Source organism: Jaculus jaculus, chromosome 13 (genome assembly GCF_020740685.1).
Source record: "Jaculus jaculus isolate mJacJac1 chromosome 13, mJacJac1.mat.Y.cur, whole genome shotgun sequence".
Taxonomy (NCBI): Eukaryota; Metazoa; Chordata; class Mammalia; order Rodentia; family Dipodidae; genus Jaculus; species Jaculus jaculus.
In genome coordinates, this window is record NC_059114.1 from 29,470,527 (window position 1) to 29,495,993 (window position 25,467).

The following is a 25,467-nucleotide window of genomic DNA, read 5'->3' on the forward strand; positions in this document are numbered from 1 at the left end:
CCCCTCCACGTGAACATACATGCACATAACCAACTATTTTCAAAAAGAGCATCCAGGAGGGGCTGGACAGAGGGCTCAGCGGTACAGGTGCTTGCCGGCAAAAGCCCATGGAGTGAGGTGTAACTCTTGCTCTGCTATTCCCTCCGGGAAAGATGGACAGTCCTATGCTGGGTTGAGCTAGAAATAAAACCCGGTAGCTATGAGCAGCAGCCCTCAGTTCCTATCTCCAACCCTGCAGCCACAGATCTTCCTGACTGAGGGTTACCTATTCTGGACATGTCCTACAAAGGGAATAACATGTGATTTTTCATGACTGGCATTTTGGGTTTTCTGTGTTGTAGCACATATCAGCATTGGCCCTTTCATTGCTAAGTCACACCCCATGGTCAAGATGAACCCCATCCTGGTTATCCACCCATCACTGGATGGACATTTGGTTCATTTCTGCCTTTTAGCTATTAATACTGCTGTGAATGTGCAAGTTTTTGTTTAAATTTTTGTGTATGCATATGTGCATATGTATGAGCTGTTTGCATGTGCATATATGTGTGAGCTGTGTGCATATGTGTAAGCATATGCATGTATGTGTACCTGTGTGTGTGTATTTTGACCCTGAGGATAAAACCAGGGCCTGGCACAAGCTAGCCAAGTGCTCTACCACAGCTACACCCCCAACCGGAACATATGCCTACATATATGTTTTGGATTCCAGATAAAGATATATTCTTCAGAGGTGATTTTCTGGGTCATCTGCTCTTTTTTTTTCTTTTAACTTTCTGAGGAATTACCCAACTGTTTTCTAAAATGGGAATATTATCTTCTACCCCCTAATGCATTGCTTTCGAAGAACTTTTTTTTTTTTTTCTGGACCATTTCAAACACATACAAAAAGCATGTGAGCATCCCAAAACAGCCATGACCAGCTCTGGTGTGGCTTACGTGGCCACACAGTTCCCAGTTACCTGTTGCTTCCTGCTGGGCTCTCTCTTGTTAGTAAACACTCAGTGTGAACCTCCTAAGTGAGCTAGCACACCCTTGTAAGTGGGCTAGCCACCCTCGTAAGTGGGCCAGCACACCCTCATAAGTGGGCCAGCACACCCTCGTAAGCTTCATGCTCCGAAGACTCCATTTCTCACCCATCTCCACTCTGCTGTCCTAGCAAACCCCAGTGCTTTGTCAAGAAGGTGCTCTGTGCTGTTTATGTGTCTCCTGTTAATGTGACCTCGCCAGGTGCTGGCCCTTTTGCACTTGAACACCATGGACCTTGGGTGCAATAAGGACCAGGTGCAGCCATTTAGCACCCTGGGGGTTTCACATCATTTCCCTGGAACATGAGCATGGTGTACCTAAGAAACTCAGCCTGGAAGATGCAGTGTTTCAGGTCTTCCTGTCTGCTGTTTTCCCACAGGGCTGTTTGAGAGGCACAAGCTCCTCTTCTCTTTCAACATGACCATCAAGATAGAGCAGGCCGAGGGGAGAGCCCCCCAGGAAGAGCTGGACTTCTTTTTGAAAGGTAATGACTTTGTCTGCTTTCATTTTCCCAGCGCCAGCGGACGTGCATGGCATCTATTCATGACAAGTGCCACACCAGCAAGCTCCCCCAAAACCTGGCTTGCAAAGACAGTGCTTATCAAACACTGTGATAATTCTGGCCTCAGAGGCCCTGCTGGGTTGACCCAGAGGTCCTTCACCAGGGGCGGTGCTAAGGCTGGTAGTTATGCCAAGCTGCCCAGTTGAGATCACTGGTGGTGAAAAGGACAAGCCCATGCGTTCTCCTCTTCTTTGTCCCCTCCTTGGCAAACTAAGAGCCACCCAAGTGCTGTGCAGATGTTGGCGTGGATGGCCCATGGCTAGGACCTTTTTCTTCCTGTGACTAGGAAACATCTCCCTGGAGAAAAGCAAACGGAAGAAGCCCTGTGCCTGGCTGCCTGACCAGGGCTGGGAAGACATCATTCTCTTATCAGAACAGTTTTCAAATGACTTTGGGATGCTTCCTGATGATGTTGAGCACCATCTCCCACTCTGGCAGGATGTGAGTATATGCTTTCTCTTCTCTTCCCAATGTGCCAGACTGAACCTGAGGCCTCCCCTTGCCAATGAGGAGATACTCCCTGGGGAACCCACTCAGAGAGGCACTGATGGCCTCTCACTCCTGAACAGAATTCTCCATCCTCCAGCCCAGCTAGCTGTGTGGGAGAATCATCCACCCTCCATCCATCCACTTGCCCATCCACCCATTCATCCATCCACCCATCTACCCACCCACCTACCTATCCATCCATTTACACACTGCCTGCCCATCCATGCACCCATAAACCCACCCATCTGCCCATCCATCCATCATCCACCCACCCACAAATCCATCTACCCATCCATCCCTCTGTTCACCATCTGTCTTCTGGTCACCATGTCTCTGGTAGGCACAGGAGTTTATAGTTTTTGTATAGATAAGGGCAACTGCAGAGCAAAAGTGGCCTTGAATTCCCCATATCTTTAGGTTCTCTTTGATCTACAGTGGCTTTTTAAAAAATAATTTTAAATTTATTTATTTATTTGTAAGCAAAGAGCAATAGAAGAGAGACAGACAGAGAAAATGTGTGCAACAGGGCTTCCAGCCACTGCAAACTGACTCCAGATGCATACACCACAGTGTGCGTCTGGCTTTACGTGGTACTAGGCAATCAAACTTGGATCATTGGACTTCAGGCAAGTGTCATAACTGCTGAGCCATCTCTCTCCAGCCCCCTACAGTGGCTTTATAGAAAATATTTTTATTTACTTGCAGAGAGAGAGAGAGAGAATGGGCACACCAGAACATTTTGCTGCTGCAAATGAAATCCAGATGCATGTGTCACTTTGTACATTTGGCTTTAAGTGGGTCCTGGGGAATCAAACCTGGGCTGTCAGGCTTTGCAAGCAAATCCCTTAATCCCAACCCCACGGTGGCTTTTGTTTTTTTGGTTTTCTTTTTGAGGTATGGTTTCACTCTAGTGGCCTCCATCTCACTCCTACCTCTGCCTCCCTAGTACTGGGTTTAAAGGTGTGTAACACCACACCTGGCTCCCCACAGTGGCTTAAAATTTTTTTTTATTGATTTATTTGCAAGTTAAAAAAAAGAGTTGGTGGAGATGGGCACATCAGGGTTGTTTTTTTTTTTGCCTTTTTTGCTTTTTTTAATTATTGTTTTTACTAATAACGTCCATGATTATAAACAATATCCCATGGTAATGCCCTCCCTCCCTGCACTTTCCCCTTTGAAACTCCATTCTTCATCATATCCTCTCCTTCTCTCAATCAGTCTATCTTTTAATTTTGATGTTATCATCTTTTCCTCCTATTATGATGGTCTTATGTAGGTAGTGTCAGGCACTGTGAGGTCATGGATATCCAGGCCATTTTGTGTCTGGAGGATCATGTTGTAAGGAGTCCTACCCCTTTTCTCTTACATTCTTTCTACCACCTCATCTGCAATGGACCCTGAGCCTTGGAAGGTGTGATAGAGATACTGCAGTGCTGAGCACTCATGTCACTTATTCCCAGCACCATGATGCCTTCTGAGTCATCCCAAGATCACTGCCCTCTGAAAAGAGAAAGTTCTCAACCAAAAGTAGCATTAATATAAGGGTATGAACATTAAGAGAAGTGCTTACTGGGCAGTTTGATAAGCATAGTATATACATTTAGCTAGACAGCAGCAGATGTTACACCCCTAGGGCTCATGACTACCCCTGTTTGAAATTTTAAGTATCAGGGATTTATTCCCTCCCATGGAGCGGGCCTTCAGTCCAATTAGAGGACAGTTGGTTTCCATCATGACAGATGTGCCACTATTGCAACCACTGGCTCATTTGGCCTGGCTGACAAAATATAAGGCTTATAGTGTTCACTGTTGAGTATCTTCACTGGTGATTTCTCTCTCTCCCATTGAATTGCATGCAGAATGGCTTCTTCCAGCTTTCTGTCAGATGGTCTACTGGAAGAGGTTATCAGCTCAGTTCCACTAGGATTTTTCAGTGGCCTTTCAACCCAAGTATGTGGAGTCTTCAGCAAAGGGATCTTACCATCTATTCCTGGTGGAAAATGAAGGGCCTTGGCAATAGCCTGTAATATTTGGGGGGCATCAGGGACCTCCATGGCCAACAACTCACTGGAAGGTATCCCATCCTTGGCACTAAAAGTTTTCTACTAACAGTCTGTGGCTCCTGAGTGTTCCATTGTCAAAAAAGTTTTCCATATGATTTATTTATATCCTCTTAGATTTTCATTAGCCCTCCCTCCTTTCCTTTACTTGTTATCTTCCCTTGACCTCGCTTGGGCCTTTTCGCCCCCGTTAATCTATTCTTCTACTTACATATATACAATACCATCCTATTAAGTACCCCCTCCCTTCCTTTCTCTTCCCTTTATATCTCTTTTCTAGCTTACTGGCCTTTGCTACTGAGTTTTCTTCCTACTCATACAGAAGTCCAATCATCTGTAGCTAGGATCCACATATGCTTGGTTTTCTGGGCCTGGGTTACCTCACTTAGTATAATCCTTTCCAGATCCATCCATTTTCCTGCAAATTTTATAACTTCTTTTTTTTTTTTTTTACTGCTGAGTAGAACTCCATTGTCATATCTTCATTATCTACTCATCAGTTGAGGGACATCTAGGCTAGTTCCATTTCCCAGCTATTCTGAGTTGAGTGGCAGTAAACATGGTTGAGCAAGTATCTGTAAGGTAATGAGATGAGTCCTTAGGATATATGCCTAGGAGTGCTATACCTGGGTCGTATGGTAGATCTATTTTTAGCTGTCTCAGGAACCTCCACACTAATTTCCACAATGGCAGGACCAGATTGCAGTCCCACCAACAGTGTAGAAGGGTTCCTCTTTTATCACATCCTCGCCAGCATTAATGGTCATTTGTTTTCATGATGGTAGCCAATCTGACAAGAGTGAGATGGAATCTCAACATAGTTTTAATCTGCATTTCCCTGATAGAACATTTTTTTAGATGCTTATATGCCATCCATATTTCTTCTTTTGAGAACTCTCTATTTAGTTCCATAACCCATTTTTTTAAATTTCTTTTTGTTCACTTATTTATTTATTTGACAGTGACAGACACAGAGATAGATACAGAGAGAGAGAGAGAGAGAGAGAGAGAGAGACAGAGAGAGAGAGAGAGAGAATGGTCGCGCCAGGGCTTCCAGCCACTGCAAATGAACTCCAGACGCGTTCGCCCACTTGTGCATCTGGCTAACATGTGTCCTGGGGAGTCGAGCCTTGAACTGGGGTCCGTAGGCTTCACAGGCAAGTGCTTAACTGCTAAGCTATCTCTCCAGCCTTCCATAGCCCATTTTTAATTGCCTTGTTTGATTTCTTGTTATTTAATTTTTTGAGTTCTTTGTATAACCTAGATGTTAATCCTCTATCAGATGTATAGCTGGCAAAGATTTTTTTCCCATTCTGTAGGTTGCCTCTTTGCTTTATTCACAGTGTCCTTTGCAGTACAAAATCTTTGTAATTTCATGAGGTCCCAGTGGTTAATCTGTGGTTTTATTGCCTGAGTAATTGGGTTTATATTCAGAAAGTCTTTGCCAAGACCAATGTGTTGAAGGGTTTCTCCTTCTTTTTCCTCTAGCAGTTTCAGAGTTTCAGGTCTGATGTTAAGGTCTTTAATCCATTTGGACTTAATTCTTGTGCATGGAGAGAGAAAAGGTTCTACTTTCATCCTTCTACAGATACATATCCAGTTTTCCCAGCATCATTTGCTGAAGAGGCTTTCTTTCCTCCAATGAGTATTTTTGGCATTTTTGTAAAATATCAGTGGCTATAGCTACCTGGACTTACATCTGGGTCCTCTATTCTGTTCCATTGATCTACATGTCTGCTTTTGTGCCAGTACCATATTGTTTTTGTTACTATGGCTCTATCGTATAGATTAAAATCAGGTATGGTGATACTACCACCAGCCTTATTTTTGTTGCTCAAAATTATTTGATATTTGACATTTTTTGTGATTCCAAATGAAATTTTGGATTGTTTTTTCCATTTCCATGCAGAATGCCATTGGAATTTTGATGGAGATTGCATTAAATGTGTAGACTGCTTTTGGTAAGATTGCCATTTTCACAATATTGATTCTTCTGATCCAAGAACAAGAGATGTTTTTCCATTTCCTAGTGTCTTCTGCAATTTCTGCTACATGGCTATAGGTGTTTATTAGCTCTAATAGTTTGCTGGTAGAGTCTTTAGGGTCCTTTATATGTAGAATCACTGTCATCTTCAAATAATGATAACTTGATCTCTTCCTTTACAATTTGTGTCCCTTTTATGTGTGTCTCTTGCTTTATTGCTATGGCTAAGACTTCCAGTACTATATTAAATAAAAGTGGGGACAGTGGACACCCTTGTCTTGTTCCTGATTTTAGTGTTAAAGCTTCCAGTTTTTCCCCATTCAGTAACATATTGGCTATAGACTTGTCATAAATAGCCTTTATTATGTTGAGATATGTTCCTTCTATTCCCAGTCTCTCTAGGATTTTTATCATGAAGTGATGTTGGATTTTGTCCAATGGTTTCTCTGCATCTAATGAGATGATCATGTTATTTTTGTCCATCAGTCCATTTATTTATCCATTTGCATATGTTAAATCATCCCTGCATCTCTGGGAGAAAGCCTACTTGGTCTGGGTGAATGATCGTTCTGATGTATTCTGTTTGCCAATATTTTGTTGAGAATTTTTGCATCTATGTTCATGAGGGAGATTGGTCTGTAATTTTCTTTTTTTTTTTTTTTTTTTGTTCTATCTTTGCCTGGCTTTGGCATCAGGATGATGCTGGCTTCATAGAAGGAATTTGGTAGGACTCCTTCTTTTACTATTTTATGGAAAAGTTTAAGAAGCAATGGTGTTAGTTCTTCCCTGAAGGTCCAGTAAAATTTACCAGTGAATCCATCTGGGTCTGGACTTTCTTTAGTTGGGAGATTTTTGATAACTGCTTGGATCTCCATACTTGTTATAGGTCTATTCAAGTGATTAATCTCATCTTGATTTAATTTATATAGGTCATATAAATCAAGGAAATCATCCATTTCTTTCAGATTTTCATACTTCGTTGAGTATATGTTTTTATAGTATGTCCCTATGATTTTTTTTTAATTTCTCTGGTATCTGTTGTGATGCTGCCTTTTTCATTTCTTAATTTTATTAATTTGTGTCTCTTCTGTCTTTCTTTTGGCCTGATTTGATAAAGGTTTATCAATCTTGTTTATCCTTTCAAAGAACCAACTCTCTGTTTCATTGATTCTTTGGAATTTTTTTATTTCTATTTCATTAATTTCTGCCCTAATCTTTATTATTTCTTTCCATCTACTGGTTTTCGGTTTGCCTTGTTCTTCTTCTTTTTTTTGGTTTTTGAGGTAGGGTCTCACTCTAGCCCAGGCTGACCTGGAATTCACTATGCAGTCTCAGGGTGGCCTCAAACTCACAGCAATCCTCCTACCTCTGCCTCCCTAGTGCTGGGATTAAAGGCATGTGCCGCTACGCCTGGCCTTATTCTTCTTTTTCCAAGGCTTTAAGGTGAAGCATTAGGTCGTTGACTTGTGACTTTTCTAATTTCTTAATATAGGCACTTAAAGCTATAAATTTCCTTCTTAGGACTGCCTTCGTTGTGTCCTAAATGTTTTGGTATGTTGTGTTCTCATTATCATTTGACTCTATGAATTTTTTGATTTCCTTCTTGATTTCTTCGTTGACCCATTCATCATTTAGTAGTGTATTGTTTAATTTCCATGATTTTATGTATGCTCTATATCTTTTCTTGCTATTGATTTGTAGTTTGATTCCATTGTGATCAGATAGAATGCAAGGAATTATTTCAATTTTCCTGTATTTGTTAAGATTTGCTTTTTGTCCTAATATATGGTCTATTTTAGAGAATGTTCCATGTGCTGGAAAAGAATGTTTATTCTGCAACATTTAGATAAAATGTCATACATATATATATATATATATATATATATATATATATAATCTCTGTTAGGTCCATTTGATCCAGAATTAATCCAGATGCCTCTCTGTTTATCTTTTTATTATTATTATTTTTTGTTTGTTTTGGGGGTAGGGTCTCACTCTAGCCCAGGCTGACCTGGAATTCACTATGTAGTCTCAGGGTGGCCTTGAACTCGTGGCAATACTCCTACCTCTGCCTCCCAAGAGCTGGGATCAAAGGTGTGCACCACCACACTCAGCTCTCTCTGTTTATTTTTTGCCAGGATGACCTGTCAATTGATGAGAGTGGGGTGTTGAAGTCACCCAGTACAACTGTATTTGGTGTTATCTGTGACCCTAGTTCTAATAGCGTTTGTTTGATGAAGTTGGGAGCCCCCATGTTAGGTGCATATATGTTTAAGATTGTAATGTTCCCCTGTTGGAGTGTGCCTTTAATCAATATAAAGTGACCTTCCTTGTCTTTCCTAAATAATGGACTGAAATCTACCTTGTCAGATATTAGGATAGCAAGCCCTGCTTGTTTTCTAAGCCCATTTCCTTGAAATACCATTTTCCAACCTTTCACCCTAAGAAACTGTCCATCCTTTGTAGAAGGTGAGTTTCTTGGAGGCAACAAATTGAAGGATCCTGCTATTTAGCCCAGTCTGCAAATCTATGTCTTTTGGTGGGGGCATTGAAGCCATTGATATTAAGAGATATTATTGAAAGGTATGTATTTATTTTTGTCATTTTTTTGTAGTTCTTCCAGTTTTACCTTTGCTTTCTTTTTTTATTTTTTTTTCTTTTCACAATTTTTATTAAGATTTTCAATGTACCTTTGCTTTCTTGTATTAACTAGTATTTGAGTATTGTTTGTTTTTTCCAGGTTCCTTATATGCATGCTTTTTTTTCTCTTTAGCATGGGGGATTCTTTCAAGTATTTTCTGTAGAGCTGGTTTTGTCTTCAAATAATCATTTAGCCTACTTTTGTTGTTGAATGTCCTCCCTTTTTCATGTATTTGAATGGATAGCTTTGCAGGATAAAGAAACCTTGGTTGACAGTTGTTATCTTTCAGAACTTGGAATACATCACTACAAGCCTTTCTACTATTTTAAAGTTTGTGTTGAGTAATGTGCTGTGATCCTGATGGACTTGCCTTTGTAGGTAACTTGATTTTTCTCTCTAATTGCTTTCAATATATTTTCCTTGGTTTATATGTATGGTAGTTTAATTATAATATGGCGAGGAGAGGTTCTTTCCAGGTTTTGTTTGTTTGGTGTTCTAAAGGATTCCTGTATCTACATTGGCACCTCTTTCCCAATTTGGGGGAAATTTTCTTCTATGATTTTGTTGAAAACCCCTACCATGCCTTTGGAGTGAAATTCTTCTCCTTCTATTATATCCTGAATTCTTATGTTTGATCTTTACATAGTGTCCCGAATATCTTGAAATTCCCATTCATACTTTCCTATTAGTTTGTCTTTCTCTTTGTTAGACTGTATTTGTTGGATCTGCCACCTGGTCTTCTAGTTCAGATATTCTGTCCTCTCCTTCATCCATTCTACTGGTGAGATTTTCTAGAGTTTTTTGTTTCATTGACTGTATTCTTCATTCCTAGTAATTCTGAATAGTTTTTAAAAATTATTTCTATTTCCTTATTTTTGTCTTGTATTGACCTTTTTATTTCATTAAATTGGTGTCCTGTGTCTTCTTGGATTCCTTTGATTTCCTCTTTGATTCCTTTGATTTCCTCTTTGACTTCTTTGAGCTGATTTATAATCATTCTTTTGAAATCTTTCTCAGGCATTTCCTCTAACTTGTTCTCTCTGGAGGTCATTTCTGATGCATTAATACTTTTTGGTGGATTTATGTTGTCTTGATTTTTGGTGTTTTTTGTGTTATAGTGTACATATTTTTGCATCTTGAATTAACTTAATGCTTGGATTTTCTCGTTAGCTGCAGTATTATTAGATATATCAATCAATCTGATGTTATATATCTTCAGGGTAGGAGCTTAAGGTGCTTGGTGTGGCTCTTTAAGACTCTCAGAGTATCTACAAAAGTGACCCTAGATATTGGGTTTGCCTGCTATGAGAGTATTCAAGTAGGGTGAGTGGAACAAAATACAGGCAGATTCTAAAATTTAACTAAACAATGTACACATTCAATGAAAAACAGCAGAGTATTTTTGCAAGAGTAGGTATTATGACAACCAGATCCTCTAACAAAGTCTCAATCCCTTAGGGTGTGTGGTGCCCCACACCCTTAATCTGTCAACTAGGAGGTTAAGACTTCTGATCTGTTGAGGGTTCCAAGTCAGCTTGTGACCAGGTGAGACCCTTCCCTTATGAACAACAGAAGAGGAAACAAAGCCACTATAAATCAGGAAGCAACAAATAACAAGCCCAAAATATAGCTTATTTAAGAATGGCAAATCTGACCATCCATCAGATTTAATATATAATTTATCCTGATATGGAAGATGCAATTAACACTTCCAATTCAAGCCTATATACCAGGCTTATTTGGTGGGTGCTGACCTGGTGTAATCCCAGTTACCTTTTGGGATGATTTTGGTCTCAGTTATGCTGCGCTCCTGCTTGAGTCCCTCTTTGGTGCACTGTGGATTCAAGTAGGCTGTCTGGGTCACTGGATCGCTACTCTGGTTGCCAGTGCTGGGTACTGTGATCTCCCTTCCCCCAGTCTCTGGTGCTTGCTGGCACTTGCACTGGCGGTGGGGGAGGGAAGGCTGTGGATGGTGGCTCTAGTTCTCCTGCTGGTCCACGTGATCCTCTACCTCATAATCTGGTCCTCCATTGGTTGCTGTGGTCCTACCTTCACGTTTCTTGAGTTAGTGAGGAGCTCTGGTGTGAGTGGAAAATCCCCTCACCTGGCTTTTTCTGCTGCTCAAGCTGAGCCTTGCAGCCATGGTCCCGTGGACCTGGTGCCACCGTTACTGGTGCCACTTTTGCCTGCCTGTGTGGGCTTTCGATGCTCTGGATCTTTCCTACCTGTCTGCTGATATTGGTAATTTCTTATACACCTCACTTTTTAGTAGAAGAGTGTATTTTGCTGTTTTTTTTTGGGGGGGGTGCTTCTTCTCCCCTAGGCTGTTTTGGGTGTGGTTCCTATGCTGCCATTTTAACCAGAAGTCCACATCAGGGCCTCTTGCCACTGCAAACAAAGTGTAGACATATATGCACCACAATGTACTTTCCATGGGTACTGAAGTACTGACCCCCAGGCCATCAGGATTTGCAAAAAAGTGCTTTTAACTACTAAGCCATCTCTCCAGTCCTACAATAGCTTTTGAAAGCTTCACCACAGTGAGTTTCTTTGCTTTTTCCAGTGGTATGATCTGGATTCACTGGAGCAGTACCCGTTCCCCCTGGGTTACGATAACAAGGTCACCCCTTTCCAGAAGTTGTTAATTTTGCGCTGTTTCCGTTTGGACCGGGTGTACCGGGCAGTGACCGATTATGTGACTCTCACCATGGGAGAGAAGTAAGTGCCTGCTTTGTTCCATGGGAAGGATGACCTAGGCTCCACAGCCCAGCACACAGGAAACAGTAGCTGGCCCCATGTGTGACACACACCCTGGGACAGCACTGCAGCCACAGGGACAAGTCTAGATTTTCTAGCAGCACACTATGACAGAAAGGTTTTAATATTTTAAGTTTGGTTTTATTATTAACTCAATTTAAAAAATTATTTGTGAAAAGGGGCACCACTGCAAAGGAACTTCAGGTACATGTGCTGCTTTGTGCATCCAGCTTTAGTTGATACTGGAGAACCGAACCCTGGCTGGTAGGCTTTGCAACCAAGTGCCTTTAACAGTTGACCCATCTCCCCAGTCCCTTGTTAACTTAATTGTAATAGCATATTTACTTAACATAATATATTAAGATATAATTTCATGTAACCAATATAAATATGATTGAGATATTTTATAAATACCATAGCAGACTCGTATTCAGGCTTCAAAGTGCTGGGTGAATTCACACTCATAGCACATCCCAGTTGGGAGTAGCCTTGGTTCCAGGGCTCAGTCAGCTGGTGCGCTGGCAGCTGCTGAGGTAAGTAACACAGCTGTGGCACTGAGTGAGGAGCCAATGTAATTCAGGGTTCCAAGTTCAGATGTGGAAAGAGGGAAAGGGCCTGGGTGGGAGGGATCTAGTTTTGAACTGAGGAGTTAAGTCCTGGTCCCTGGGGGCAGGTGTCCTAAGCCACTGCCAACAGATAACAGGTCCCAGTGGTAACCCTGATTGACTTTCTTCTAAACAACCTAAAAAAAAAATCAAATTTAAAAAACTATTTATTGACAACCTCCAGACTTATACCCTGGTTATTATCCCCTCTCACTACCCTTCTTTGTCCCTCCTCCTCTATTCCCCTCCACTGAATCCCTTATTTCCAACTAGTCCCTATTCTACTTTGATGTCATCACTTTTCCCCTTCCAAATTCAGATTTTTAAAACTGAAATCTCCCATTCTTTAAGCATTGGCAACAATCTCTGCTGGTTTTGTGTTGTTCCAGTCAAACACTGGATGCTGGGTAAAGAGAAGATTGTTTGTCTCATGATGCTTGTGGCCAGAACATCCAACCACCAGGGTCTATATCCTTAAGACAGGGACTTTCATTGACCTGAGCTCACCAGTTAGACTAGATTGGCTGGGACCCTTCTGCCTCTGTCTCCCCAGTGCTAAGATCATACATATGCTGTCAAACCTGACATTGAACTAATTTTCTTTTCGGAGGTAGGGTCTCACTTTAGCCCATGTTGACTTGAAACTCACTCTATAGTCCCTGGCTGGACTCAAACTCACAGTGATCATGCTACCTCTACCTCCTTAGTGCTGGAATTAAAAGTGTACACCACCATACCTGGCTGAACTAATCTATTTTTGAAGAAAAATAATAACAACAACAAAAAAAAACCCTGAGGCTGGGGACATGTGTAATTTCTGGGTGTGTGGCAGAGGCCAAGGCCCAGCTCATACCAACATGGCTCACATGAGCTAGAGGGAACCAGAAGGCCCCTGCCAGGCAGAAGGGCGCCACCCAGGGTAAAAGCCAGGGTGTGTGTGCACGTGCACACACTTGTGTGCGTACATAACTGGATTCTCAAGTCAGGACAAATGTGTGGAGCTAACCTGACAGGAGTAGAAGGTTCTGGATACTGGGAGGTGAGGTAGTGCTAATCAGATGGAAGGCCCTTGCCTGCTGCTGTCTCAGGTGTTTTCAGAATTTCTTCCCTCCATCAGGTATGTGCAGCCCCCAATGATCAGCTTTGAAGCTATTTTTGAGCAGAGCACCCCCAACTCTCCCATTGTGTTCATCCTGAGCCCTGGCTCTGACCCTGCCAGTGACCTTATGAAGCTGGCTGAGCGAAGTGGTTTTGGAGGAAATCGCCTCAAGTTCCTTGCAATGGGTCAAGGTCAAGAAAAGGTAAGTGTTGAAACAGAAAATCCAAGTGATGAAATATCTAGAAATGTGAAAATCCCAAAGTAGTAATAGAAGAAACACAAAAAAATCAAGACAACATAACCCTTCCCCAAATCATGAATCCCATAGTAATGACCTTCAGTGAAAATGAATGAGAAGAATTGCCAAAGAAATGCTCAAAGAGGGCCAGGCATGGTGGCACAGGCCTTTAATCCCAGCACCCAGGAGGCAGAGGTAGGAGGATCACTGTGAGTTCGAGGCCACCTTGATATTACATAGTGAATTCCAGGTCAGCCTGGACTAGAGTGAAACCCTACCTCAAAAAGCAAAACAAAAAGAAAAAAAAAAAAAAGGAAGAAAGAAAAGAAGACAGACTCAAAGAAGAATTGGGTGTAGTGGTGCATGCCCACCTTTAATCCCAGCACTTGGGGGCAGAGGTAGGAGGATTGCCACCATGAGTTCAAGGCCACCCTGAGAGTACATAGTGATTTCCAGGTCAGCCTGGGCCACAGTGAAACCCTACCTCAAAAAACCAAAAAGAAAAAAAAATGCTCAAAGAAGTCAAAGAAGAAATCAAAGAAAATCAACTGCTGAAAAACACAGGAAACCAGCAAAATGAAATAAGGTGGTGGATATAAGACATGAGTACTGAAGTCAATTGGGGGTACTGGAAATGGAAAACATAGTAAGTAAAATTAAAACAACAACAACAAAAACTCTGACTAGAGAGATGGCCTATCAGTTAAGGCACTTGCCTGCAAAGCCAAAGGACCCAGGTTCAATTCCCCAGGGCCCACATAAGCCACATAAGATACAAAAGGTGGTGCATGTGTCTGGAATTCATTTGTAATGGCTGGAAGCCCTGATGTGCCCATTCTCCACCCCCCCCACACACACATTCTGCTTCTTCCCCTTTCTCAAAATAAGTAAATAAAAATAAAATAAAATAAACCTGGCAGTTTGAAAAAAAAAAAAAAACACAAACCTCCATAGATAGTCTCACTGATATAATGGATCAAGGAGAGGACAGATTATCTGAATTTGAAGACATGTTAGAGGATTTGGAACATTCCAACAAGTTAGAAGTTAAGTAAGTTAATAAGAAGATATAAGTGGGAATTGGAAGGCATTTGGGACACTGTAAAGAAATCCTAGAAGAAGTAGAATAATTTCAATCCAAAGGCATAGTAACTATTTTCAACAAAATCATAGAAGAAAAAATTGAAAAATTCGGAGTACAGGCCAGGAAGCCAGCAAGGGGCCATGAGGGAGGTGGGAGAGAGGAGGGCTTAAGGGAAGGGAATAAGTAAATAAAGGGGTGAAAAAAAGAAAAGGCAAGTGTTGCTGGGAGAAGAACCATGTTTAGAGGAGCTCCGTGGCTGAGACTCGGAGATGCCCACACATGCATGGATGCACTGCCCATATGAGAAGCACTTGGAAAGCTGAGGTTGATAATGCAATAACCCAAGACTTACCATTGAGTGCTACATTTTTAAAATATATTTTATTTTTATTGATTTATTTATTTTTGAGGTAGGGTGTCACTCTAGCTTAGGCTGACCTGGAATTCAGTATGTACTCTCAGGGTGGCCTCAAACTCACAGTGATCCTCCTTCCTCTGTCCCAAGTGCTGGGATTAAAGGTGTGTGCCATCAACCCCAGGCATTTTTATTTATTTATTAGAGAGATAAAGAGGCAGAGAGAGAGAGAGAGAAGGGGAGAGAATAGGCACACCAGGGTCTTTAGCCACTGCAAATGAACTCCAGACACATGTATTACCATGCGCATCTGGCTCACGTGGGTACTGAGGAATTGAACCTAAGTCCTTTAGCTTTGCAGGCAAGCGCTTTAACCACTTAGCCATCTCTCCAGCCCAAGTACTGCATTTTCAAAGCCCTCTCCTTCACAGTTACTAAGTCTCTTGCTTCTTGCGAGGACCTTGTATGGGTCAGCATTCTTGTGCCCTGGGCGCATGGCCCAGGAGCAATTTAGTGAGGCCAAGCCCAGGATTTTGTTGAATGTACCTATGGAGCCTGTCTGTTCCATGTCACACTCGGTTAGACTTTGTCATGCAAGTTCAGTTTGATGCAGGACAGAGAGAGCAGGAAACCCCACGAGCCTGTAAGCAGAGTGTTCATATGTGCAGGGTTCAGGCTATGAGGGATCTGTGAGGCTCTTGGCAAACACTGCCAGAGTCCAGGGCACCAACCTGATGGAGCCTTCTCTGTCCAAGCACCAAGTCAGGGGAAGAGATGCTCATACCAGCACTCATGTAGGTGTGAGGCCATCTCTAGACCACGATGTTACCTGATGGTGAAGTGTTCACTCTGTACTGTACTTGGGAAGGGACCCAGGACTGTCCTTCATGCTTAGGCCCTTCAGGTCTAGAGTCATTGGGCCAGTTTCTGCTTCTGGGCGGTATGAGTGGGTCATACCTGCTCAGAGATACAGGGGGCTCTCAGGGCCACGGGGGCCACTCATCTTCCAGGCTGTGACTGACCTGCAAGATATGGAGGCATGAAGGATGTTTAAAGATAGCTTCTCAAAGGCTCCCCCCGCAGCTCCTGGATCCCTGACTATTTTTGGCTCCCGAAGTGGGCCATTCCTTGTCTGTGGCATGGCTTAGGGATGCCAACCCTCCCATCCCCCTTCGTGCAGGTGGCGTTGCAGCTGTTGGAGACGGCAGTGGCACGTGGGCAGTGGCTGATGCTACAGAACTGCCACCTCTTGGTCAGATGGCTGAGGGACCTGGAGAAGTCCCTGGAGAGGATCTCTAAGCCCCACCCTGACTTCCGCCTATGGCTCACCACAGACCCCACCAAAGGCTTCCCCATTGGAATCCTGCAGAAGTCCTTGAAGGTCTGGCTTTGGGCAACACCGGTGTACTGACAGCCTTGTCCCTCAGACTGCTGCTGAGGGATGTAGACAAACATTAGGGTGAAGCTAATGCCTTGTGCACTCTTCCCCACTCTCCTCTCTTCAGCGGGAACGGCTGGTGGCTTGGATGTGTGTGATGTCCAGGCCTCCACCTCACTCCCGCAAGTGCCCTGGTAATGTTCTGCGTGGCTTCTCTTCACTGCCTTTGACCTCCAGAGACAGACCACCCTAGCCCACAGGACTCCAGCACATGGTTTCTGTGCCTCACGCAACTTGTCCCCAGGGAATTCTCCTGGGAGGGTTTCATCACCTTCCCCTCTGAGAAGGTGGAGGGAAGACTGAACTGCCTTCGTTTGACAGCTGAAGATCTGTGGTTCAGAGAGAGAATCAAGCACCTTCTGGGGCCACTGGACAGGAGCAACATGTAGTTCACCTGGGCCCCTGATCAGACACTTCCTATCAAGAGAAATGGGAGAAGCCTCTGCAGTGCTATGCTCTGGGGTCTGCTTTTCCATTAGGCCCATCTTCTTCCCTACTGCAGGTGGTCACGGAACCGCCCAACGGGCTCAAATTGAACATGCGGGCTACCTACTTCAAGATCTCCCATGAGATGCTGGAGCAGTGCCCACACACCGCCTACAAGCCCCTGGTCTATGTGCTGGCCTTCTTCCATGCTGTGGTGCAGGAGAGAAGGAAGTTCGGCAAGATTGGCTGGAACGTGTACTATGACTTTAATGAGTCTGACTTCCAGGTGAGCGAGGACAGCTCCTCCCCAGAATAGCCCAGTGCTGGCTGGCTCCTGCTCTGTCTTCCAAGTTCACCCACAGCAGACTGCCCCTGCCCGTCTCTGAAGAGGATGACCACTGGCTTCGTCTAACCATGCCCACTCCTCTTCTCTAAGGTCTGCATGGAAATCCTGAACACGTACTTAACAAAAGCCTTCCAGCAGCGTGACCCACGGATCCCATGGGGCAGCCTCAAGTACCTGATTGGAGAGGTAGCCAGGGTTAGGGGCACATTCTGATGGTTGTAGCCTGGGTCCCTTGAGGTAATCCCTCCTTGTGTTTGCTCCCTTCCTTGGCCATCCTAAAACCCCTGTAAATGTTTCTGGCTCATCTCACTGTTACTTGTCCCCAGTGAGCACCCTTCCTGGGAATGGTTCTGTAGATTAGCCCTCTTGTATACCTGGCCCTAAAGGAGATTTGAGTTGACAGGTTGGAGCTGGGCTGGTGCTGAAGCCAAGTTGGCTCCAGGAGCGCGGGTGTGCCCAGCAGACTCTCACCCGACTTTAGGTCATGTATGGAGGACGGGCCATTGACAGCTTTGACCGTCGTATACTAACCACCTACATGGATGAGTACCTGGGGGACTTCATTTTTGATACTTTCCAGCCATTCCACTTCTTCCGGAATAAGGATGTGGACTACAAGATCCCCACTGGTGATGTAAAGGATAAATTTGTTGGTGAGATTTCCTAGACATGTAGAAATTTTTCTGTAGTTGTCTTGGGAACTCTGTGCACTGTCTCCTGAAGGGTCTACTGGGCTGGTCAGGCAAGGTGTCTGTGGGCTTTGCCTCACATCAGAGCTCAGGCTGCTTGTGCCAGCACCATAGTTGGCATGTCCCATTCCACCTGGAAGGGCAGCATGACCCTGGGAAGCTCGCTGAGCCATTTTCATAAACTGTCTCTGTGCAGCTGAATTGGCAAGGGGGAGTATGGCTTTTACATATTACCCATGCCACAGTGGGAATTAGTTTTGTGGCTAGGGACTTGGGGCTGTGGGTCCACAGGAACAGGAAGTGGCTCAACAGTACAAATTCTGTTCTCTGGTTCTAGAAGCCATAGAGGCCCTCCCACTTGCTAACACACCAGAAGTGTTTGGTCTGCATCCCAATGCTGAGATTGGCTATTACACCCAGGCTGCTCGAGACATGTGGGGCCACCTGCTGGAGCTGCAGCCTCAGACAGGTCAGCCCACAAGAGGTGTTCAGCTTGGTAGGGATCTGAGGGTGAGGCTTGTGGGCCACTGGTAGGTGCTGGCAGCTTCCCAAGAGCCGAGAAGCTCCCAAACCCCACTCTCCACCAGGCAGCCTCGCTGTCCCTAACAGCACCTTTGTTTCAGGGGAATCTAGCAGTGGCATCAGCCGTGATGATTACATTGGCCAGGTGGCCAAGGACATAGAAAACAAGATGCCCAAGATCTTTGATCTGGATCAGGTCCGGAAGCACCTTGGTCTGAGCATATCCCCCACCTCGGTGGTGCTCCTTCAGGAACTGGGGCGCTTCAACAAGCTGGTGCTGCGCATGACCAGGTCTTTGGCCGAGCTCCAGAGGGTGAGTGTTGTCCCTCAGACATGGTGCTGCCTGAAGGGAGCCCCTGGTCTTCCACACTCCTGCTGAGCGCTTGCTGGTCTGTCTGCCCCCAGGCCTTGGCGGGAGAAGTGGGAATGAGCAATGAGTTAGATGATGTGGCCAAGTCTCTCTTCCTCGGGCAAATCCCTAACATCTGGAGGAAACTTGCCCCTGACACTTTGAAGTCCCTTGGGAACTGGATAATCTACTTCCTGCGGCGGTTCAGCCAGTACACACAGTGGGTAAGTGATGGGTCTGTCTCCTGTCACCCTCTGCCCACCATCCTGATCCGCAGTGGTACCTCTGCAAATGTATTGAGTATACTAGTAATGTCCCATGGGCCTCTGTGTGTGCGCTCGAGTCTGTGTTCCTGACTTCCTGTGCACACACCATTCTTTTATGTGTCTTGTCAAGTGTTCTGTAGCAAGTTCACTGTAAGTCTGTGAGCTCATTCTTTTTAGGGTGCTCCATTTTACAGGTGGTCCATATCCTCTCTCCAACTGATAGGCATTTAGTGGTTACTACATACATCCTCTACTACAAAGAACATTCTAGTACACATATCCATGGAATGCTCCTATGAATACATGCCATAGCTAAAGTCCCACTGCAAAGTGTTGGACCGAAGAGTGTGTACCTTTCATTGACTGACTGAGACAGAGTCTCAGAGTCTTATCTGTATCCTAGACTGGACTTGAACTGGTGGCAGTCTTTCTACCTCAGCCTCTGAAGTGCTGGGATTATAGGCATATACTACCACTATACTTATAACTTTTGATAGTTTTATCTGTGTGTTTTCTGGGACTTTGTTTTTACATCTAATTGTTACTCACCTGGAGTTTGGCAGTCAGCCTGTTTCTCCAATGGCTAATTGTCCCAGCACCATCATTTGCCATCAAGCCAAGGTGTTTTATCAGCTTTGACCCTGGCATCTGGTGGCATCCCCAGGTCCCACCAGTGCCTGCCTTACCCCTAGGTCAACGAGAGTGAACCCAGTGTGATGTGGCTCTCAGGGCTGCACATTCCAGAATCCTACCTCACAGCCCTGGTCCAGGCTACCTGCCGGAGGAACGGCTGGCCACTGGACCGGTCCACCTTATTCACACAAGTGACTAAGTTCCAAGATGCAGAAGAAGTGAATGAGCGGGCAGGACAAGGTACAGTGAGCCACCATTTGGAGTTTCTCTCCCACAGACATCTCCAATTCAAAGGGACAAGCATTATGTGGACACTTAAAGTTGGGTTACTGCTGACATTTCTGCTTGTGCATGCCCATACTGTGACATCTTGCAGGACAATGGTTTCTCTTTGAAAACTAACTGGGGACACATGAGATGGATGGTAGGGAGACCTGACCCTGTTCACCCTGCTAGTTGGTGGCAAGTGGGGTCCCAGGTCATAGGTCATCAAACTACTTCCCTGGCAGCCAGACAGCACATGGTCTAGCTTGCCTACAACAGCACATGACTCTCAGAGCTCTCAGATGCTAGCTGGGAAGTTGGTCTCCCTGGGGCCACCAGTATTAGTCAGAGGCCATTAACTAAAAGGAGAGCAGATAATGGGCAAGACTTAGGGATATTCACAAGTGCCAGATTGAAGGGGCCTCACTAGGTTTCTTTGGTGAACATCTGGCTGCCACTCTCTGGGTCTCCTTCGGGTCTCTCCACATGTCAGAGACTGTATTTCCTGTGGGACTGCTACTTCTTGCTCCCTAGAGGATTCTGGGGACATTCTCTGGTGCCACTCATCTCTGCATCCTGAGCAACCATGGCATTTGAGGCTGTGTACCTTCAAACCAAATTTCTTGGGGAGAGCTGCCTGCTCACACCTGCTCCCTCTGAGCCCTGTGTCTCCTGGCTCTCCTACACAGGGAAGTTGGGCAGGACAGAACTGGAAGGAAAGTCCCTGGATATGTCCTGTTCTGTGTGTGGGTGGATGGGGTGGGGGTCAGCAACCTTTGCTCATTCAGCCTGCACACCCGGAAGAATAGTCATATAGCCAGCCAGAGGCCTCCTTCTGCCTTCCCCAGGGTGCTTTGTCTCAGGACTGTACCTGGAAGGTGCTGACTGGGACATAGAGAGAGGATGTCTTGTCAAGAGCAAACCAAAGGTGCTAGTTGTGGACCTGCCCATCCTGAAGATCATCCCCATTGAATCTCACCGCCTGAAGCTGCAGGTAAAGACCACTGCCCTGTCTCCATCATGTCTCCCCTCTTGTCCCCTCAGGGTAGATGGAGTGTTTTCAATCATTTTCTTAAAATGGAGTGCTTGAACCCCTGTGGGCTATGGAAGCATTACTGACTTGATAAAAACTAAAGGTGAAGTTCTGGAAAAAAATGCTGGGGTGCATGTGTGTAGGCACCCATTACCTGCAGGGGGTAAGGGCCAAGTTTCTACCATATGGTCAAGATTCCGGGAAGACTGCCCTCTTGTGAAATTCTGGGTGCACTGCCAAGTCACAGTAACTACAGGTCGTGTGGCAGCAGGCATCTGCTAGGTGGCCTTGGCTGGGACACACCTCTGATGAACCTAGCCCATGCCCTGCCATGCATGGTGCTCAGGCTCAGCCTGGTACAAGGACTGCTGAGCTCCCTCCAGTCCTGACTCTGTGGTGCCCCTCACTTGCTTTCCCTTGCAGAACACCTTCCGGACCCCTGTCTACACTACCTCCCTGAGGAGGAACGCTATGGGAGTTGGCCTGGTATTTGAAGCTGACCTCTTTACCACAAGACACATCTCTCACTGGGTGCTGCAAGGAGTGTGCCTGACTCTGAATTCTGATTAACTCCAGCGTGCAGGGGACTGCTGAGACAGCTCTACCGCCATGGCTTTACCAGCCACAGAGGCACTACTAGCACTGCTGTCATTTGATAGTCTCCCATTCACTTGAAATCAGCCACTTACATCTCTTCATTAAAGGAACCTAGTTTTGTTTACACTGCTTCTTAAAGGACTTTATCTCAAAGTAAACACTAGCAGGTATTTAAACATGTGTTGCATTTCCTTTTCCTCCTCAGAAACACTGGCCTACATGGAGAGCCTGGCCAGTGGGTCTCTCAGCTTGGCTGTTTCTGTCAAGAGCCATCTGCTCAGAAGGCCGAGGCTGTGGGCAGGGGAGGGCAGAGACCCTATCTCTAGCACAGAGATGGCCAGAGGCCCTCCTTTCTCACCCTGGATAACTCTTAGGTCCCAGTTCCTCTTACTCTGGCCTGTTGGGCTTGGGTTCAATTTTTACCCACCCCAGCCTGTGTGTGGTCATATACAGACTCAGCCCCTAAGGGCCGACCAGTGGTCACTGAGCATCCCTTTTCTCTGTGCACCCCAAGGCTGGCCTGGAGCCCTGGCCTGGTCTGCTGAGGGTGAAGAGGGCAGGCCGAAGCTTCTGGCAGAACCTCAGGAGCACAGCATGTTCTAGGCAAGTGCCAGGCAACGAGTCTGCCAATAACCCACATTACCCTTGGGCCTGCCGGTCCTTCGCCTCCCATCACCTCCTCCTCTTGGCCTTCCCTCAGAGGCTTTAATAAAAGACACAAAACAGAAGGAAGGCAGGTTTAGAAAATAAAGTTTGTTGGGATCTTTAACATTATGGATAAAACTAACCCAAATAAAATATGAACACACGTTCAGGTTGGGGTGACATGAAGAGTAAAGTCATCTTATTTAGATCCTGTGACATAGGCATACAGCTGCTTGGTGACGATGCCACCCCAGGAAGGTCTACGGGGGTGTGGGGGTTTCCAGGAGGGAGCAGGGTCTGCATGTGTTGCTCCAACTTTAGGTGTGTGACTATCTGACTCTGAGTGTCGCATAGTGATACAGCCGCAGCCTGGGCCTCATCCACGCGTGCAGAGATCACACAGCGTGGGGCTGGAAGCAAGCGATCAGCACGCAGGTGGTGGCCACAGTGCTAATAAATACCTGCAGCAGGGACGCCATTGCAGTATGGTGTCACCGTGGGCAAGAGGCGCTAGGGGTGTTGGTGGACAGGTCTGAGGACAATTTGGCATGGGTGGAGGAAGGCGTGGGCGAGGTTCCCTGTGGTGCTCACAGTGCGTGGATGGCTGTGGTGGCGGCCACAGGCTTCACACAGTTCTGTCTGTCCCCGAGTGCTTTCGTACCACTTTCCCTGCATTGACTGGGTCCAGGGCCAGTGTCTCCACCTCAGGTTTGGCCTGCGGCTGGCTGGCATGGTGGATGCGATGGGCCACCCCGATGTGGGCCTTGTGTGGCTTCTCTCGGGCTGGGCTATGCTGACCACCAGCACCACGGTCTGAGGCAATAGGTGGGATGACGAGTGGCCGCTCCTTAAGCTGGACCTCAGCGGACTCCCGGGCCAGCAGGAACGGGGTGGGGTCAGGCATTGCATCTACTGGCTCACGGAGAAGGAGTTTGCGGCTGTCAGCTCTGAACCTGTAGATCTCCTCAAACTCAGGGTGCAGTGGGGCTGACAGGCTCTTCCTCATGCGGCGACGGGGTGTCTCAGGCAGCTTGTCCTTGGGTGGCGCTGGCTTGTAGCTGGCCAGTGCAGGGCTGCCGGCCGAGCTGGCATCTGAGGTGCCGCTGGAGCTGAGGAGTTTCTTCTTGGCGGCGTGCAGCTGCGAGGTCAGGTAGGCGACAGTGCTGGCACGCTGCTCAAGCTCAGTGGACAGCATGCTCAGCTTATGACTCTTGACCTTCAGCTCCTCCAGGTACTTCTTCTCCCTTTCACGGACGGTGTTTTCCAGGACCACAATTGCTGCATTCTTCTGCTCCAGTTCCTGGAGCAGCTCGTGGTTCTCCTCCTCCTTGGCCTTTAGCTGGGCCTCTAGCTCTTCACAGCGCCTCTTCAGCTCAGTGGTTCTGGAAGAGCCATCTCCTGTGGGAATGAGCCAAGGGCCATGTCAGACCCCAACAGAGAAGGCAGAGGTGTTCAGTTTGCATGAAGGGCCGTGGCAAGAGCCCCAAGGCAGACAGGTACAGGGCTTCCACCCTAAAGGCAGGTAAGGGGATCTCTGAGGACCCTCCAGATCAGTTTCCTGGCTTATTGCATCAAAGAACATCTCCAGGACCCGAAGACAGCCAGGTTAAAATACCCAAGCACCAGACACACAAGTGAAGGGTGTCAGACATGTCCTTCTGCCATCCTTACTCACCCACTTGCCCAAGTCCAGAACTTTACCCCTCTTTACTACCTTTGGTGCTCACCTGCAGCCTGCTCTCCCTGAGTGCCCTGGCCCCACTGACTCTTGCCTCCTGTAGTCTACCCTGTTGCCCTCCTTCAACTATCCTGGCAAACAATGAGGCTTCATGGCTTAACCAACTGCCAGGTTGTCCTGTGTCCTCTGTGTCCACATGAACCCCTAGCCTTCTTGCCTCCTCCACTTGGTCTGTCTGTATTGTGATTGCCATGAATGACCTAAACATGTCCAGTATTCTTGAGCAGCACTGTAGGGTTTCCTAGGAGCTGGATGGATGTTCCATGTCTCTCCCAAGTCATTGCCCCATGCCTCAAAGCCCATTCTGTTTGTCTGTCCTGGCATTCTCTGCTTGCCTTAGCCAACACAGAGAGGAGATACTCCCACCAGATCCACCACATTTTCAAAGGGCACTCTGGGCTCACCTTGGCCGAGAGCCCCATGCTGCTGAGAGGATGTATAACAGGGTGCTATGGAGGCTTCAGAGTGGCTGCAGATTAGCCTGGGCAAGGGGGGACAGCCTGGCTTCCCAAAGGCCTTGGCTATGGAAAGGGTGGAACCAGGCTGTCATTTTATTCTGAGTTCCCACAGCTCATGGCCTTGGGTGGGAGGGAGGCCCAGGTGTCCTTGCGACCTGGGGAGACTCTAGAGGGCAGGACTCTGCTCCAAGGCCCATGCAGTGTGACGGTACCCCCTCCACACATTCAGACAGAACCATGCCAGGAGTGCTCAGGAGGAGATGGGACTCGAATAACACATAGGAAGTCAGTGCTGGGCCAGACACCAAGGCTCAGGGGAGAAGCCTATGGCTTCAACAAAGCCTGACTCTCATGGGTATGAACTGCTGTGGTAAAGCCTAGGTAAGGTAAGGGAAAGGGGTATCCCCCAAATGGAAGCTTTGCACCCCTGCTTCATACCCTGCTGAAGGCAGGCCATTCCGACAAGCATAGAGCCCCATGAAGATCTCTTCTGTTCTGGCTCCACTGAGCTGACACAGCCCTAGGGTCCCTAAGGATTCTGGTTCGGGAAGAGGTTCTGGATGGTCACTCATCTTTGGGCCACCAGCTGAGGGACTGCTGGCCATCCCCCAGTGCTGAGAGTCCCTATTCTGTGCAAGGCCTATGCTAGACTCTGGAGGACCAGGGGAAGTTGGAGCTCTTCTGTCCCATTCTTCTCTTCTTTCCTCAGCTGAGTCCCACTGAGGTTTATTTCCTGACTACAGAAGAAATGTATATTCCCTGTAAAAAACATGTAACTCACACCCTAAACATATGTGTTGCTGGAAAAATAATCCACCTCCTCCGCACACACCCTGCCAGGGATGACCTAGGGGTCCAATCTGCCTTCTCATCTCAGTTCCAGCTGCACTCGAATGCAGCAGAGGCATTCTCATTGAGCCTCTGATGTCTGACTAGTAGAAAGGAAAGGTGCCAGGCTTGGCTAGAGCCTGGCGCCAAGTTCTTACCTGTTGGATCGGAACCTTTAATTGTTAGCTCATAGGTCAAATCTGGAAAGGAAATGTCACACATTAACCTTGTTGTCATCTTTCAAACATTAGCTCTGAAAATGGTTGCCATGGTTAGCAGCAAGTCCCGCCTAGGAGTGAGGCTGGCAGCTTCAGGACCACTGCGATAACCAC

General features: G+C 46.2%; 2 protein-coding genes across 4 annotated transcripts in view; one reads left to right on the plus strand and one right to left on the minus strand.

Annotated features, from left to right (window-relative positions):
- Positions 1 to 21,439, plus strand: part of Dnah10 (dynein axonemal heavy chain 10) — a 204,718-nt gene extending 183,279 nt beyond the window's left edge. The window contains exons 66-79 of the mRNA XM_045133057.1: positions 1,409 to 1,513; positions 1,878 to 2,032; positions 11,329 to 11,483; positions 13,245 to 13,428; positions 16,084 to 16,284; positions 16,844 to 17,053; positions 17,204 to 17,299; positions 17,595 to 17,766; positions 18,140 to 18,271; positions 18,426 to 18,637; positions 18,730 to 18,897; positions 19,632 to 19,812; positions 20,685 to 20,830; positions 21,293 to 21,439. Of these exons, the coding sequence (XP_044988992.1) occupies positions 1,409 to 1,513; positions 1,878 to 2,032; positions 11,329 to 11,483; positions 13,245 to 13,428; positions 16,084 to 16,284; positions 16,844 to 17,053; positions 17,204 to 17,299; positions 17,595 to 17,766; positions 18,140 to 18,271; positions 18,426 to 18,637; positions 18,730 to 18,897; positions 19,632 to 19,812; positions 20,685 to 20,830; positions 21,293 to 21,439 (2,264 nt within the window). The remainder of the gene's footprint in view (positions 1 to 1,408; positions 1,514 to 1,877; positions 2,033 to 11,328; positions 11,484 to 13,244; positions 13,429 to 16,083; positions 16,285 to 16,843; positions 17,054 to 17,203; positions 17,300 to 17,594; positions 17,767 to 18,139; positions 18,272 to 18,425; positions 18,638 to 18,729; positions 18,898 to 19,631; positions 19,813 to 20,684; positions 20,831 to 21,292) is intronic.
- A 760-nt stretch (positions 21,440 to 22,199) lies between these two features.
- Positions 22,200 to 25,467, minus strand: part of Ccdc92 (coiled-coil domain containing 92) — a 32,993-nt gene continuing 29,725 nt past the window's right edge. For all 3 annotated transcript variants that reach the window (XM_045132168.1, XM_045132170.1, XM_045132167.1), the window contains 2 exons: positions 25,294 to 25,335; positions 22,200 to 23,509 (listed from right to left, as the gene is read on the minus strand). In XM_045132168.1, the coding sequence (XP_044988103.1) occupies positions 22,737 to 23,509; positions 25,294 to 25,335 (815 nt within the window). In that variant the 3' untranslated portion in view covers positions 22,200 to 22,736. The remainder of the gene's footprint in view (positions 23,510 to 25,293; positions 25,336 to 25,467) is intronic.